General features: G+C 35.0%; 1 protein-coding gene across 1 annotated transcript in view; it reads left to right on the top strand.

The window, feature by feature from the left end:
- LOC136026346 (spectrin beta chain, non-erythrocytic 1-like) overlaps positions 1 to 14,652 on the top strand; it is a gene marked incomplete in the record, with an annotated part of 229,939 nt that overhangs the window by 32,707 nt on the left and 182,580 nt on the right. Inside the window, 3 exon segments of the mRNA XM_065702858.1 lie at positions 6,589 to 6,705; positions 9,788 to 9,896; positions 13,782 to 14,059. Coding sequence (XP_065558930.1) covers positions 6,589 to 6,705; positions 9,788 to 9,896; positions 13,782 to 14,059 — 504 coding nt within the window.

Raw genomic sequence — 14,652 nt, 5'->3', positions numbered from 1 at the left:
CAATGATGGTGGGTAAGTACGGCCGTGAAACAAGGGAACTTTGAAAGGCTGAGGCATATTTGCTCATTGTTTTCTAGAAAAATTATTTATGTTTGGTAAGGTAGTCATTTTAATGACCATAAATCAAGCGGTAAGCTGTACGAAAAATATGCTTCAATCCCGGTTTCAAGAGCTGTGATGAAAGCAAGGTTGAGATGGTTAAGCAAGGTTTTACGGCTGAAGGATGATATAGATTCCCAAAAGTTGTGCTTTTTTTTACAATCCATTTGGTGCCAACCAATAGTGTTATTCCTAATTGAAAATGGGAAGAGGATGTAAGAAATAATTAAAGTAAAATTAGAACATCATGACTGGGAGTGAAAAGTAAAATTTGACCAAAATGGGTGGAGGAGGAGCATGCGAAATTATCCAATTGAGGTGGCATGATGTAATGGTAATAACCACGTTATTTATTATTTCTGGAGAGACAAAGAACCCAACTCTTATGAGCCAGTAAAAAGAATGTGAAATCTGATTGGTTCTTTTGTGTGAAGTTTTAGTCAGTAGACAGACCAAACATTATTAAGTCGCAACAGTTTTTTATTAGTAATCTCTGTTTCTCTATGGGAACACCCTTTAAATCCTCCGAAAATTACAATTTCAACTTTTCAACATAACCAGTTCATCTATTATTTTATAATTCATTTCCTAACCCAAAAATTCTAACGGTGTGTACATGCAATATATTAGGGTAGGAAAGCTGAAAGGAACTTGGTTCTAGATCCACTCTTTCCCAAAAAATGCTGTAATTTACACATTCAACGTATTTTGTTAATGTTCTTGTCAGCCCCAAGTTTACGCTATTACATAGACTATCTTCGACAATTCTCCCTTTTGCGGAAACGTAAATCTTTTTGGCTAATTGAAATTCCAGGAATTTCCAGGAATTTTAATGCTTGAATTGACATCTTTGGAATGCAAGACATTTTTTCCATTTAAATTTTGACATTTTCTCTTTTTTCGTCACGGATCCCACTTCTAATGATCTATTATAGAAATACTAGCTGTTGGGGTGGCGCTTCATCTAACTGCGCGGTTTTGCGTTCTTTAGCCTCAAGCCTGTTTCCTTGCTGTTCTTTTGATTCCTCGGCACGCTTTCTTTTCTGACTTTCTCTATCAGCAGCAAGTTTTTTGGCATAGACTCTTTGAGCATCTTCATCGGCTTTTGCCACTGTAAGTTCATCAGTCATTTTAAACTTAAACATTAATAGATTTCTACGTGAACATATATGTCTTAAATATCTTTAATGACGTCACCGTCATAGCAAAAATGACGACAACTAACTTCATGACGTCAGTCGACACAGAAACATTTTTTTTGTAGTTTTTACCTTTTTTAGTTTTTTTCTTCTTTTGTATTAATGCTAAAGCCAAGGTTCAAACCTGGAGCCTCTCGGACCTAGAACCTGAAACATAACGCTTTACCAACTCAGCTACTTCGGCTTGAATACATTCGTTTTGAGCAGCTTCCTCGGGTGTTGCCATTGTAGGTTCTTCAGTCATTTTACAATTAGAAATATCTCTTTCAACGGTCTTCTTACAATTAAAAATTTGTCTTTGAACAATAATCTTAAATACCTGTGTCCTGGTCGTCATTTATATTCCCTGTGTCCCGGTCGGCATTTGTGTCCCGGTATCCCAGTCTGTAATTTCTCTTTGAGTGTCCCGGTCGTTATTTAGATTCCCTCTGTCCCGGTCGTCATTTGTGTCCCGGTCTGTAATTTCTCTTTGAGTGTTTTTTCTTTTTAGTATTTTTTAGTTTTTTACATTTTTTTCTTTTTTCAGTTTTCTTTTTCTTCTTTATTTTTCAGCTTCACTATGAAATACATATCGCCGAACCTTTGTTTTTTTAACTAAAATCTGGTAGGCATTGATGACCTTATCCAAGTCAAAATCCCAAACCCAATCATCATCGCTATCATTTTCAGTTTTGATATGTTTTGACTCTCGCTGTCCAGGTGGATCTTCATCTAACTGCGCGGTTTTGCGTTCTTTAGCCTCAAGCCTGTTTCCTTGCTGTTCTTTTGATTCCTCGGCACGCTTTCTTTTCTGACTTTCTCTATCAGCAGCAAGTTTTTTGGCATAGACTCTTTGAGCATCTTCATCGGCTTTTGTCATTGTAAGTTCATCAGTCATTTTAAACTTAAACATTAATAGATTTTTACGTGAACATATATGTCTTAAATATCTTTAATGACGTCACCGTCATAGCAAAAATGACGACAACTAACTTCATGACGTCAGTCGACACAGAAACATGACGTCACCTGACAGACAGACACACAGATAGACAACTTATTTTTATATATATAGATTTCGACTCGTTTCTTTACATTTCATTTGCTCAATTTCAATTTCGTCACATCCTTGTTTTTAAACTTGTGTTATTTTTTTTTTTTCAGAAGCAAGAGAACTATCCATCACTAACGTGGGCATCAAAGATGACTGCCCTAATACAAAAGAAGTAAAATTACTAAATTTGAATTTTTCAGAGGAGCAAAAAACTTAAAAGGGTGTTTGGTATTTTATTGTTAATAATTATACTATTGACACACTGTTCCTAAGCAGTCAATACATGGGAAAGAAGTAGTGACAAAAGCTTGATTTATTTAACTTATACTACAAATAACACAAGTATACCACATCTTGGAAACAGCAAAAACATGTTGGTTTCTTGACCACCAACAAAATGTTAGAATTACAGTCTATGCAATAGCGTAGATCTTGTTAGAGTGATGCATTTTCGACGTACTATTTTTTGTCTGCATTAGCCTCATCGCATGATTAAGTCATCGGTTCCCAGCCTGTGTTCTTTGATCCCTAAAGGACTCTGCCGTTAATACATAAAACATAAGAATTCACACGTGCCTAAAAGATTTTATGTTCTCGATGTAAGTTTTAGGTATGCTATTTTCCTACAGTCCTTCTGTTTAGACGTTCCAACATAAGGTCAGTTTTGATATCATTTGGTTGTTGAAAAATTAGCTATATCCACTTACCAAATCACACTTTTGAAATTCCTTTGGATTTTTCTTTTATTGAAATATACGTTGGAAAAGTTTTTAGAACCTAGGAAAATTTTAGACCATTCTTTGAGAATAATTTTGAGTAATATCATATATCTGGCTTGGCGAATTCGAAACTTATGAATGTAATGATATAAACATCTTGTTCTTGAGGTTCTAGCTATAGCTGTAGGCTCAATGGTGGTTCTGCCCTCTCTTATGTCCTGGGCGAAATCTTGATTTGCGTCCCTCCCCCTGTCTCTCCAAAATTTTCAAGCCAGATTTTAACAACATTTTCATTCATTTAAATCAGTCTAGAATTAATTCAGTTTGGTCTACTTACTTTTATTTTCAAAGAATAGTGTGGAAAATATGGGGAAATTTCGGATTTAATTTGCCCTCTGTCCCCTTCTAAAACCGCCTCTGTATAGGCTTGTCACAGTATTGTATGTTTCACAAGGACCGTAAACTTTATTTTGGAAAAAAAAATCGTATAAACATAGTCCCTAAAGTGCATGATGATTTCATATCAATTCGCCATCATTTTGTGGGATTTAAGGCTATTTTTGAAATTCGCATAACATTATTTTCACAATAAGCTTTAAGATATCAGATTTTTCGCTATCCCCCTACCAGAATTTTCAGGAATTCTTTTATAGAATGAACTGATTCTCGTATTGTGATATTAAAGAAGCTCAGAGTCAAGTCTCTGATTTAGGATATCACAGTAGCTGTAAATTTTCGATAATTCTGTAGGAACGAAGATGCTTGGAAATGGACTTGAAAGCATCTTGTAGATTTTCCTCTCTTTCCCAAGCAATCGTTCTTGGCCAAATGCTTTTATTGAATACAATTGAACAAAAAAAGGGACTCCTATGCTGTCTTGTCGGATGATGAATGGATACATTTTTTTTGTATTTCCTTTTTATTGTCAACACTTCTAGTTTTTTCTTGCAATAAAACAATTTTTCTGTCTATCCATCCGAGCTTGTGGTATGTCACCCTGATAATTGGGTAATAGAACATTTAAGCTTTTAAAACTTTTTTTTAGCTTTATGACATCATTATTTCTTCGAATGTTGAGTGGATCAAGTTCTAGTATATATATTAGAACTTTAATCTTGGTTTGGTTGAAGAATGACAAGTATTTTACTTTACTAAAGTCAAATGGTATAAATTTTAAATGATATTTTTCTAAACTTTTTTAGTAGGTGGAAAACTTTATGCCCGTCTGAGTTATCAAAGAAAGTGACGGTACCTGCATGAAGTACTCTAGGGCCGACCCTTCCGGGGAATTCTGAAAACCACATGTTAAAATGAATGGGATTTTATATACTTGGGTTAAGAAGAGTACTTTTCAAGCCCTCACACATCCTCTCCACCTGGGACACATTTCAAACACCCCTGATGTCGGGTTTAGTGCATTGGGCCTATTAAAAAAAAAAGGTTCTTGAATTGGATTCACTTGGTCAGCTCTATCATCTATTGCTTGAGAAAAATGCTTCTACTACTACTGCCAGCACCTCACTAACAAAAAGAAATAAATAGAAGTCATTTTATGCCCTGATATTTGAACTTACTGGTACTTTAGATAACTCATCTAAAGAAGATATGGATAAACTGGTCACAGAATGCTCTAACATCACCAACGATGTCGCAATATCTCTCCTAGAAAAAAAAAAGAACTGTAAAAAGCCAAAAATCTTTATTGTGTGTTGTGAAGCGAAAACACAATAACAAGACTTGCAGAGAGAGCGGGAAAAGACATGAGCAGTTGAAGTGTGTTATAGAAAAAACTCCAATCGAGCCCGTTGTACTTTAGTAAGCGAGAATCGCGAACAGTGTGAGTCATACTTCAAGAAAGGCAACTTGCACTTTATGTATAAGGGAGTTTGCTAGCTAATAATTACAAGATGCCCCAGTTCTTGCGCACCGCTAGATAAAGCAGCTTCCTGGGACAAAGTATCGAAGGTATTCGCTGGAGATGGAAGGAACATAAAAAAAAAAAAAAAAACTAAATCCTAACATTCTTCCAAATGCTGACGAATTTAACTTATTTTCTATTTCTTGACCTATTTCCATCTCTCGTTCGTTCGGAGATGACGGGAACTATCCATGCCTTGAAGACAAGTAAGGCCCCTGATCCAAACGGAATCCAAGTAGAACTGCTGAAAGTCCAGTGTGAAATGGTTATAGATTCTTTCCCCAAGATCGTGTACGTTGCCTGCCAAGAATGAAGTTTTCTGACGTTATGTTGCGAAGCCACAATTGTCGTACTTCACTGAAAGGGGTCAAAGGCGATCTGCGACAACTACCGCCCTAACAGCTTAACAAGCCATACTGGAAAAATTACACCTGCATTACGCTCCAGCGGATTAAAGCTATGTCTTCCTCAGTATTCCAAGAATCACACCACAGCAGATTTTAGAAAAAGAAAGCGGAATTTCACTGTGACCTGTTCTAGTTCTTGATTGATTCTAAACAAGCCTTTGACCTTGTTTGGAGATGACCTCCTCCACAATGGAGTCAAAGGAAACCTGATCGACGTTACTATAGATATATACTCTATATATAAGACCTGTGTCTTAACGAGTGAAGGTCTCATTGACAGCTTCCAGGCGTCCACCGAAGTCCTTCTACAATGCCTCATGTCCCCAGAAATTTTGAATCTCGTACTTACATCAGTTCTATCCCTGGTAGAAACAACTTGTGGTGCACATATATGTGTGACAGACACGCTAGCCTACTCCGACGACATCGACGAAATGGCTAACATGCCTTATGATCTACAAGTCGTGGCTAACGACGTCGTCAAAGTAACAAGCTGTTTTAAATGGTCATAAATGCATCGAAAATAAGGCAATGTGTTGCTCGAGAAAGCCACAAGATGCAATTAAGCCAAACCTAAAATTTAACCGAGAGAATATTCAGGGAGTCGACGATTTCTCCTTCCTTGGTAGTCTGATCACCAGTGACAAAACCACTCAAAAGATGTGGAAAAGAGGCTGACCCATGCGACTTTCTCTTTTTCCCATATGGCGTAGCAAGAATCCGTCCTTACTGCTTAAGACACGACTTTTCGATACCTTGATTCTCCTTATCGAATTTACTCATGTAAAACTCAGACACCAAAGGTAAACAACCAATACCAAATCTTAGCGTTTGATCGTAGCGTTTGAAACAAAATGCCAACTCAGAATTTCTAGAATCACCTACCTTGACAGAGTGTCAAACGTCGAAGTTCTCAGCGCCTTAAGAACCAACGAACAATCCCCCTACAAAGATTCATCTCCAACAGCTTCGATATCTTGGCCACGTCAAAAGATGACTTAGTCTCGGTCTCCCAAAAATCGTCTTCGAAGGCCGGGACTCAAGATAGTAATTTCAATTTATGTAAATTTGAATGAATTATATTCCTTCGGTTGGTTCTTCAGGCCAGATTATTCAGGGACTTTTCCTATTGTTCCGTTCTTCCTCTAAATAGAGGTATAAATTTTTTTCTCGCTATTCGTCACAATCATTAATATGTTTTTATTTCTTCCAGGTTAGACTTGAGAGCATAGGAGCGGAAGATATTGTTGACGGAAATGAGAGACTTACACTAGGTCTAATATGGACCATTATTCTAAGGTTTCAAATCCAGGAAATTGAAATAGATGTGGTAAGCATTTTTTTTCTAACCTTAAATTTGTTCACCCTAGCTGACGTATAGACTGCAATTGGTTATAATTATATAATTAATAACTGCTTTCGCCATAAGTTGTTTATTGTAATTCTATCGACAACAATGAGTAACAAAATGACACTTTTTGGTTGAAGAAATTAAATGTATGGTTTTAGCATAGCTTTTTACAGTGAATCCGAATATGAAATCAGGATTTTTTTATTACTTACAGTTTCCTGTAATAAATTGCTGAAGTTTTTTTGCGAAGTTTTATTATTTTTGGTTTTTAGTGTCAGAAAATATTCCTAATGCAGCTACTTATTCTAACTAAAACTATAATCTATTTTTTCTGACGCTTCCAGTTCTTTTAATTAATTTTGGAATTTATTTTAGTTAAATTATCCGTGTTTCAGCTAAAAAAAAAAACAAAATAAAATAAAATCTGCTTTAGAAAATATATTACACACGTACTGCAGATGAAGCACACACGCAGGAAAAAAAGAAAGTCAAAATTCGGTTTTCGATTGTTCGAGTAAATCGCTTTTCCAATAGAAATCCCAGGGTCAAAATGCCTCTGTTTTCGAACAAAATTTTGGTTCTCGAACAGCCATGACGCGTGGCTGTGAAGTAGACCGAAAGTAAACAATTTCGAACCAACCGCCATGTCATAAACATTTGTTTGTTGCGTTGTGCGCTTATTTTCGTTAATGCATTGGATATTTGTTTTTCCGTTGTGTCTTGAAAAAATTCAGTTTCTCAAAATATGAGTCGTTTCTCTCGGTTTTGGGACAGACTTTCAGAACGTGTTATGGTTGAGAACCGAGGTTTGATTGTTATTATAATTTCAAGTTAAGTGTGAAAAGTTGCGTTGGGAATCTTTTTTAAGTTATTAGGAAAATGAAAGAAAAGGATCAAAAATTAAAATTTGTCTAAAAATAATCAAACAATTCGTGGTAACGAACTGCAGTAAGGAGCGACCCGGCTCAATAGTAAACGAAACTCTAAAAAACGGAATTTTGATACTAATAGATACATCAAAAGAATCGTATTTTTATGCTGATTTTAAATATATAAGTTTCATCAAATTTAGTCTTACTCATCAAAAGTTACGAGCCTGAGAAAATTTGCCTTGTTTCGGAAAATAGGGGGAAAAACCCTTTAAAAGTCATAAAATCTTAACGAATTGCATTCAGATATTAACGAATCTATCACACCATCGCATTCAGCGTATTAGAGAACCATACTGTAGACGTTTCAAGTTCCTGTCTACAAAAATGTAGAACTTAGTATTTTTTGCCAGAAGATCGATCACGGTTGCCTGTTTATTTGTTTGTTTGCTTGTTGTTTTTTTCCCCAGGGTGATCTCAGAATCTGATGGTGTGATTTTCGTTAAGATTGTATGACCTTTAGGGGGGTTTTCCCCCTATTTTCTAAAATGAGGCATATTTTCTCAGGTTCGTAACTTTTGATGGGTAAGACTAAACCTGATGAAACTTACATATTTAAAATCAGCATCAAAATGCAACTCATTTGATGTAACTATTGGATTTCTTAGACTTTCGGTTACTATTGAGCCGGGTCGCTCCTTACTACAGTTCGTTACCACGAACTGTTTGATAGGTAAGCTGAAACTCTTCTGAGCAGTTGCAAGCTTTAATTCTATAAGCGCCGTGGAAGTCAGCTAATCGTTAAAGCAGATTTTTCTTGGAAATCGGATGATTTGAAGTTTGTAGTTTAATTTGGTAAAAAGAATCTAATGTTCGGTTAAATCATTTATTATATCATAGAACTGCGAATGATAATTACATGATTTTTATTATGATATTTTTTATTGAGGGTTTATCAGCGAGGCTTACCCTCACTGGTATTGATTTATGGTTATTAATATAGTTAGTTTATATTAAAAATATGTTCAGCTATTTCGTGAATAAGGTAGTATTTAAAAAGAAATTACTCCTTTAAATTATCGAGTTAACATTTGTTGCTGAATCCGATGAGTAGTTAGTGTCTAACAGAGAAAAGAAATGATGTTGAATTCTTTTAGAGGAATGTGATTTTTATTGAAGTTTTTTTGTTTATTGGAACCGTTAACGTTCCCATGGATACCAAGGTATTTGTCTTGCAAGATTCGCCGAGTTGCTTGAAAGTTTTTTTTTTCTTTCTTTAATAATACTTTAATACTTTAAATAAGGACAATTATTAGTTTTTTGTGTATTATTGATTTAAATGTTTATGGCTAAAAATTATACCAAAGGAAAGTCCTAGTTACTAAAAGGAATCCATACAACATATTTTAAAGTGTTGTAGGTCATCATTGATTGAGACACAAATATTGATGGTCTTCGATCATTGGCTTTGAGATGCTGAAATGGTCATAAACTAATCATAGAAAAAAAGAATAAAAACATGATTTTATGTCAGTAAAAAAAAAGAAGAAAAAAAAGACTAAATTGAAGAAAGAAGACTGAGACATGAAAGTGTTAATCCTCAACTTGTTTCTTTCTAATTGAGACTACTCGGATCGACCCATATTGACGAAATGACATCACTGTCCACGATTGTCGTCAATTTTTTTTTTCTTGGCGCTTGATCGATCGAGTACATGACAAAGGGAATTTACGGTCTTTATAAAGCAACATCAGTGTTGATGTGCGGTGGACCTGGATTTATCAAACAAACCGGGTTGACTGGGGTTGAGACAAAGCCCGAAAGAACAGGAGAGGGCGAAGAGAATAAGGTTCCCAGATCATTGTTTTGTCATGTCCAAGGGTCAGATCTTCTAGTTATATACATTTTTTCAGTCATGGCTGCTGCTAATAGTTTTGACGGGAAGGGGAACGAGATCTCTGCCTCCTTAAAGAGGCATTATTTATTCGTTTCTAAGGATTTTATCAGCATGAGTTGAGAAGTATCAATTCAAGCTCTACAAGGGTTTTAACAGAGACTGACTGTGGTGATTTTTCAATGTAAAATTTCCCATTGTCGCTTCTTCTAGTTTTATATATTCTTCAATCGTGACTGCTGCTATGATACATCAAAAATTTACATGTTTATTTATTGCACTTTTTTCTGTGCCTAGGATGAAGAGAACGAGAGCAGTGAGAAGAAGAATGCCAAAGACGCTCTGCTTTTGTGGTGTCAACGTAAAACCAATGGATATCCATATGTCAATATAAATGATTTTTCAGGTATGGCAATTTGTTATTGTCAATTTAAAGGTGATACAGTCACCTGTACAACTTTTTTCCCGTCTTAGCTAGAAATAGCGAATTGCTTGTTTTATGCATGTCAATGCTGGTAATTAAAAAACGTTATACCTGTTTTGTAATGTCTTGTCTCTTCTTCATTTTCTTTTACTTTCTGGTTTTTTTATTGACCTCAAAATCTAGAGAATTTTTTAGCTGTATTTTAAATAATTAAATGTCGTTATATAGAGACCCTCTCCCCTAAGCAACAAGAGAAAAACCCCTTGCAGGTTCATACCGCCTTTATTTGGTCCTCAGAAAATAATTCTCATGTAAGGGGTTGCAATCCAACGGCTGAAACCGCAGGGGTTATTTTCAAAGACCTGGATGGAGGCCGTGCTGTTGAAACTCTGAAGGGAATTCATTTGCAATAACCTTTGTGAGTTTTTCCCTATTTAGTTCCGTTTTCCCTATATGCCCTATATTGCCTCTTTTTTTCTTTCGTAGAAGCTGCGTTTTTGTAGGACTCCCGCTATATCTGAAAAAAAAAATAACTGAAGAGACATAACCCCGTAGTTTTCCCCTCAAACATCACCCTGGGCCTGATTACTACCCCGGAAACTACGAGGATAGCGGAATATTCTTTATTAGATTTATATTTAGAAATAGAATTAACAGTTTCATTTGGTTGAATGCAAATATTTGCCCGAACCTCGTATTGTATTATAATTTGGTACTTTAAATTCACATCACACTAACTTTCTGCGTAAGCAATATATTGAGACATTTATTTTAAAATACCGGCATTATGGATTCGAGTCAAAAAAGAAGGGAAGGCCACTATTTAAAATTATACGTAGATATATTGAATTGATATAGACGGCAAAGTAGGTTGGTGTTTATGGTATTTGAATTTGTCATTTCGGACGGTAATTATTATAAACGGTTGTTATAAAACTAACAGCTATACTGGCATTTTTTCTATATTTTGAACCATGTTGTCTGATCTGTTATCCTAATCGTAAAAGCTATTCAAAAAATTTCCCATCTAAGAAACACAGATGAACCAATTAATTTTATTTCTAGCTCCTCAAAATCCTTACAGTTCTCTGAAATTCTTAAATTAAAAGTGTTTTTCAGCAAGCTATAATATTTTCTGATTACAATTTTTCTGACGTAAGAAAGGCCCACACTGTAGAAAAAAAAAAAAAAAAAAAAAAAAAAAAAAAAAAAAAAAAAAATCTCTTGTTGATTTAATTTCGGGGTCTTTTCTTACAGTTATAAGAATTGATTTAGTATTGATAGTAAGTATAAATGTTAGGAGACAGTCGTTACAAGGACGATTACGTGGGGTTTCACAAGGATGATTACTCTAAGAGAGTCTAGAATTCAATACGTCGTAGGCTATTGATTGGCGGGAAAACAACTTTTGGCAAGTTGTTAAACAACACAATGGACAACCAGTTAATAGTTGATATTCCGTTTTATTCGACCGACTATTGTCGGTGATTTTTTTTTTACAGATTTTTTACGTATATGTTGAATATTCTCTAGAATAATGGTTCATTTAAAGATCATTTACCGATATTTAATTTCAAAGCAAAAAGGGATTCTTGCTAACTGATTTAGGCTTTACGAAAGACTTTTTGGTAGATTAAATGAAGTCCTAGGGAATATAGTTTGAGGTTGGTCCGAAGTATCGTCCCTTAAAAATAGTCCCTTGAAAAAAACAACAACGAGGGAAGTGATGCCAGGTTGTATTTGTTAGGGCCAAAGACATGAACGAAAGGGGGAGGTGACAGTTTAATAGTGCTTCTTTTTAATGTGAAAATAAAAGCCGTGTCTTATTATAATTTTTCGCAGCATTTTTTTCTTCTAAAATTTATGATATGAACAATTTCTTTCATCAAAAAAAATTATTTATTGCGTAATTATTGTAATTAGTCATTCTTCTTGATTAGTTTCTGTATCAAATATTTACAAACTGCTGCACTTTCTTCTGTACGAGTCTCCTTTAACTTGATTTCCACTAAAATTGAATGCTCGTTAAATGGTCATAATTATTCCGCTTGACGTAAAAGACTTGTTTTGTTAATAGGCGGTAAGTGTCGAGAATGAATATCTTAGTAAATTCATCCACAGCATCAGGATATTTATGCATCTGTTACTTGATTCTTGTTCAATTTCGGCTTCTGCGTCGCTTTAAGCAGTATGTGTATGTAGATAAAGAAGACGGTTAGGATCACGATCATAATCGTCATCCACGTAACTGTCCAACAATCCGATCACTATTTCATCGTAGCACAGTAGAAGCAACGTATTATTACTGTAGTATTACTCTTGGTCAATCCAGGTGATCGCAACGTCTATCTCAGTTTAACTCGAAAGCGTAGCTAAGGCGCTAATCTTCGGAGTAGAATCATAATGAACCTAAAATAATGTATGGTAGCACGGGACTCAAGAATTTAGATTTGATCTGCTGCCGCCAAAACCAACAAGAATCTGCCCCTTTTATTCCTTTCGTTGTCTAACGTTATAGGAGATAGGCCTACTTATGTTTTAGTAAAGGATAATTATTGTGAATTTGATATGTAGTTTAAGTGAGACGCATCAGTTTGGTAATCGTTTAATGCTTTTTATCTATATTCACATGCCACTTCATTAAGAGTAGATTACTCCTCGGCATTCCTAATTACCTCCTTGACAAGATCCTGCAAAGTAAAAGAAAGGATATACGTTTTTCTTATACCTAACTACGCTCCTCCAACCCTTTTAGAAGAGGGTCACAGATTTTTTTCTTAGGGAAAAGGGGGAGGTGTATATTCAGACCATTTTTTTCAATTTTTCATCTGGTCCTTGGGATCAGTCTCTGGGTTAATCCTCCCTCCAGTGTCTAGGTATGTCTTCACTAAACATGTTAGTTTATATACAGCAAAAAGAACCTTGGCACATCTGTGTGAACGAGGGGTTAATTCTTTTCTGCGATTTGATCCGCTCCCAATGAGAAACGCAGAGTTGAGCTTTTCCTTTTAATTGGGGAGATTCCGTTGATTTATTCAGTCTATGAGTCAAAGTTCCTCTGAAAATGTCAGGAAACACGTGTTATCTTAAGGCGTCAGCTTCTATGCCTCCCTGATAATGTGTTGCTATAATCATTAAACTAAGCACTGTAAGATCAACGGAAATGACGGTTCGCTGCTTCTTCCTAAAACAAACGGCAAATATATGTTCGATAGTTATAGCAGAGACAAAAAAAAGGATAAAGGGACTTAGAGAGCGCAAGTTGTTTGTAGGAGCTTCTCAGTAGTCTAACTGGTTAAGCTCATAAAATAAACAATGGAAAGGATTTGAAAAAAATATGGAGATCACGCTGGATTTCAAACAAACGATTGTATAAAATACAAAAATGAATGGAACCAATTTTTTTAAGACAGTGGGGAAAAAGAAAAACAACCCATTATTTACTGCAATATGTTGATTGTAAAAAATCAATTAATTACTTAGTATAAAACCACCAACGTAGCTGAAACGTCGTAAAATAAAATATCCACTATATTGAGCCAGGCTTTCACATTTTTTTGAAAAAAGTTGAACCCCGACTTCCAGCTTTTATTTTTAGATGGTCTGTGTTTTTTTTTAAGCACTAAGACACTATTAAATACTTTAAGTTCCATAAAGGATTTATTTTTCTGTACTTTAATGTAGTATTTTATTCAGTTTCGTTTCTTTGTTTTTCTTTGTTATCTATCCAGTCTTGTCTTAGAACGTACTAGCTTGGAAAACTGATCCTGTTTCCCTTTTTGTTTTATCTCTAATTGTTTGTCTAATTTTACATACGACTTTACTTTATGATTCAACATTGAAATGTATATCCTTTTTCTTTTTAAGGATCTTGGAGAGATGGTATGGGCTTCAACGCCCTTATTCACTCCCACAGACCAGACTTGTTTGATTTTTCAATATTAAACCCTCGAGACTCTCAGCGGAACTTAGAGTACGCCTTTGATGTTGCACAAAGGGAACTGGGGATTGCTAAGCTGTTAGATGCAGAAGATTTGGATACGCACAAACCTGACGAAAAATCGATTATCACCTATGTGGCCTCCTACTATCATACCTTTGCAAGAATGAAAACAGAAATGAAAGGAGGGAAAAGAATTGCCAAGGTATCTTTCCTCTTTTTATTAATCTAAGTTATCTTCTTGTTAATCAGACTTGCCATCTGAGATATATTACTGTCAACATTATATTCAATAAAAACTTCTACTGAAGGAACCAATCCCTCTGTCCTCCCCTTGCGGTTATATATTGGTAATTAAGCAACGAATTTGAGCATATGATTGTAGGTGTAAAACTTGGATAATAAAAATTGTAACTATGCAGTGGTATGTTAATAATAGTAATAATAATAACAATAATTATAATACGGGATGCATTGATACCATAGCAAAAAGGTGTGTCAAGGAGTTTATTAAAAAAAAATAGATGTTGGGAATTTTTCCAAGTTTCTTTTTTTTAAATAAAATCCTATACCTGGAATAGATCATTGTTCAAATGGGGATTTTTGCACTATTACTCTATCTTTGTATTGTAGGATTTTGTTGTTTTACCTGAATTCTTTTATAGCAAGATCTGTTTCAACTAGGGTGATCTATTATTAGCAGTGCCCACCTGCAACTTGTAAATTTTGTTGGTATGCTGCTAATTGTGACATTTATCTTTGGTACCATATCAGATATTTGAAGTCTCTCTTATAGAA

The sequence above is a fragment of the Artemia franciscana genome, chromosome 4 (assembly GCF_032884065.1).
Source record: "Artemia franciscana chromosome 4, ASM3288406v1, whole genome shotgun sequence".
NCBI lineage: Eukaryota > Metazoa > Arthropoda > Branchiopoda > Anostraca > Artemiidae > Artemia > Artemia franciscana.
The sequence above is the reverse complement of the archived record's forward strand: the minus strand, read 5'-3'. Positions and strand labels throughout refer to the sequence as shown.